Source organism: Malurus melanocephalus, unplaced genomic scaffold (assembly GCF_030028575.1).
Source record: "Malurus melanocephalus ecotype Western Australia unplaced genomic scaffold, MMel_1.1 scaffold_1087, whole genome shotgun sequence".
In the NCBI taxonomy this organism is placed as follows: Eukaryota; Metazoa; Chordata; class Aves; order Passeriformes; family Maluridae; genus Malurus; species Malurus melanocephalus.
The window spans coordinates 5,665-9,128 of record NW_026624319.1 but is presented as its reverse complement, the minus strand read 5'-3'; the positions used below and the strand labels follow the sequence as shown (position 1 = coordinate 9,128).

At 42.0% G+C, this 3,464-nt stretch overlaps 1 protein-coding gene across 1 annotated transcript in view; it reads right to left on the bottom strand.

Annotated features, from left to right (window-relative positions):
• The window catches only part of LOC130586159 (adhesion G-protein coupled receptor D1-like), a gene marked incomplete at its 5' end in the record, with an annotated part of 53,712 nt that extends 51,259 nt beyond the window's left edge, over window positions 1–2,453 (bottom strand). Inside the window, 2 exons of the mRNA XM_057386879.1 lie at window positions 760–883; window positions 2,380–2,453. Of these exons, the coding sequence (XP_057242862.1) occupies window positions 760–883; window positions 2,380–2,453 (198 nt within the window). The remainder of the gene's footprint in view (window positions 1–759; window positions 884–2,379) is intronic.
• Between the last annotated feature and the right edge of the window lie 1,011 nt (window positions 2,454–3,464).

Below are 3,464 nucleotides of genomic sequence, written 5' to 3'. Positions count from 1 at the left end.
CAGCCCCTGCTCTGTACCACGGACACAACAACAACAACAACAACATCTCTGTGGTGACAGCAGCGCATTTGTCAGCAGAGGCTCCTCTGAAACCTGAGCAGAGTAATGAGCAAAGGTCCTGGCTGGACAGGGAAAGGGTCTCGTTCCATCTGAAAAGATGTTTGCTTGGCAGCTCTTGGGGCCAGGAGCTGAGCAGAGAGGAGCCTGCACACAAAGGGCTCAGTCTCAGCTCTAAAGCATCATTTTCTGTCTCATGGTCCTTTCACACAGCCCTGCTCGAGCACAGGGACAGCACAGGGACAGCAGGGGACACTGGAAAGTGGCACAGGGGAGGGCAGGGCCAGCAGAGACACTGCCATGGAGCTCAGACTCAGCTGCTCAAACTCCTCAAATCCTGGGACCAAAACCCTCAGCAGCCACATCTCAGCTGCCTCAGCCTTGAAAATGGATCATAAAAGTCAAGGTCACCACAAAATATCCTCCAGTGCTTTTCCTGCCCACCACCTTTCACAAACTGCACCAAAAGTGTGAGAACCAGGGAAAGTGAATTCCAGCCTAACACAGACATGTTTCATTTCAGCTCCCAGGAGTTTAAAAAAAGAGTCAAAAAGTATTAAAATACCATCCCAGAAAACAAGGCGTGAAATAAATCAAACTGGGCACAAACGAGCCCAGTTCCAGTCACTTAGGCAGCGTGAGGATGCGACTGATGTATTTATGCTTCATTTACAACAGATTTACTCCTTTGCTTACTCTCACCTTCAGGGGCACCACTTGCATCAGGATGGCGAAGTTGGTGAGGTGRTTGCACAGACACACCGAGTGGTTCAGGTCCCCACTGTCACGGACACAGCCCTCGTTAGACCAGACACCGGTCCCATTGCTGCAAARCACAAAAAATAGAATRTAATCTCTGTCARAAGGCATTTTATGTAGATTAATCTGTAATCTCTGTCAAAAGGCATCTTGTGAGGTTCATTTGTGATCTCTGTCCAAAGGCATTTTATGTAGATTAATCTTGTGCAGGTTAATTTGACACGTGTGGTTCTCTACAGGGGACAAATGTCCCCAAAGCCATCTCAGGCTGGACGGGGGCTCAGGCATCACCACCCCAGTGTCTGACAGGGATTATTTATTGCTTCTGGAACTTTATAGTTATATCAGTATATCACTAATATTATATCTATATTATAGATATATTAGTATATCACTAATATAGTGATTATTTATTGTTTCTGGAACTTTCCTGAGTCCTGCAGACAGACTGAGTGATCTGTGCTTTTCTCAGTGCTTCTKTTAAAGACAGAGATCACCTCACAGTGGTGCCCTTCGGGACCTCCCTGAGCTCTCAAAGAGGGTCTGCTGTAGGTCACAAACTGAATTAACTGCCATGCACTGGSGAATAAAACCATCTTGACACAAATGAAGCTCATTTGGAAGGACAGATTTCATATTTAAGTTTGTGTCCTTGCAGAGCCTCCAGGGCCCAAGCCCCAGTGGAGAGCAGCACAGGAACAATGCTGCAACCACATTAATTTGCTTCACTAAAATCTGCTTCTAATTTATCGTAATTTGTGAGTAACCATAACAACAAGTAACTGCCAACAGCTGGGACAGTTCAGCACATTTGGAACAAAACTYCAGTGAAACAATGACTGTGACCTTCCCCAGTGCATTTGTGCAGGAGGGATCACAGCGTCCCAGGCTGCTGCTGCAGCTATTGGGCGTTTAATGGTATGGCTCAAAAACTGTTAATCCCCATGAAATTCAAAATTCACTATTTGTATTCTTTCTCAATTAATTCAGTAAGAGCAGCATGTTTCAAAAGTGAAAAAAAAATGTATTCAGAGCTAAAAAAAAAAAAAGAAACAGCTACTGCTTTTCCATAGCTCTTATTTTCGGAGTGAAATTGAGGTGATATTTATTTCCCTTTAATTCTAATTTGCATTCAGGGATATTATATTTATCCATTCCATGCATTGGCCAAAATTCACAGCTCTGAAGCGCTGGTGCCCCATGTGCAGTGACAGGCACAGCTCCAGTGCAAACAATGCTGGATTTTGGCAGGGAAGGGAGTGACCCATCCGAGATGTGCCAAAATCCAGCAGAGACCTCAGCAGGGAGAGGAGCACGACTGGGATCAGTCTGCAGTTCTGATTGCATTCCCAATTACACACCTAACCCAGGGTCTGTGAAAAACCATCTCCTTTTYATGGAAAGGAGAAACAATCAGATCATGGCTTTTATAAACCAGTGTTTCCATTTCTTTAACGATTTCCACAAATGAAAGGAAGCAAGAAGGATTTAGGTAACACACAGCRTCACAATCTAAGAGCATTTAATCAACCCAAGGTAAAGAATTGAAATTATGCAACGTACCTATAGTCCAGAAATGCACAGTAAAGATGAACTCTGTTGCTTTTATTTAGTGCTTGGCTGTATTGCTTGGGTGTCTGCAAGRAAAGAATATAAACCCTGAAGGAATGTTTCAAAAGGATTAAATTTCATATTCAGCTGCTATCAATTCTCATTGCTACAATAATTTCAAGAGACTTGTTCTAGACTAACACACCATAACTGACAGAAAAATTGCTCAGCCCTCGTAGCTTTAACACAATCTCCAAACATGCAGAGTGGCATTCAGTCTTAATTCCACRCTGGGATTTGACTGGGACCACTTTGAGTGAGGAATCTGTGTCCCGTTTAAGTGAATAGCAAAGCAGGATCATTTACTGTCTATAAGCACAAATACATGTGTTAATTTTTGCAGGATTGGGACATTATTCTTSGGCACATATTTGGCTTCTTTGGGTTTTGTTCATCGTTTGTTCTCAGTGGGTAATAAAAGTGTCACATTTTACGATGAATAACACTGAAATATGTGCATTACAATGACCAACTCCCAGACATTTTCCTTCCACAATAGCAATTATTTTAAAACATACATTCAAACTGAAAGAACAATTCCATAATTCAAGATTTTATTTTAGCACACCTCAGCATTATAATGACATAATTTCTATCTTCCATAAACAGGTTTAGCAGCTAACTCAATCTCCTGTATTCAAGAAGCTTTGAGATCCCATTCTCCACTCCGTTACATGAGCTTGATGACAAAATTATTCAAATTATATTGGAGTGAAGTAATAGTTTGTTACAGATAAAATATGCAAACGAGAGGATTTCCAGTGTTTGCTCAACCCTTTCTAATACATAAATCCCCAAAGTCCACATTATGTGGACCCTTCCTTATGGCAATTTTTTAATTACAAGAGTCTTCAGCATAAACAAATCAGCGCTGAACTAACAGCTCTCGGATTATTGCAACACAATTGTGCTGTCAACACGAAACACCATCAGGTTTTGCTTTCCTTGTTTTGGGGAATGAAGAAAAATAACCCCACCACCTCATCCTGCTGAAACTCAACCAAGTACAAGAAGTTCCTGATGCAATTTTCCTGCTG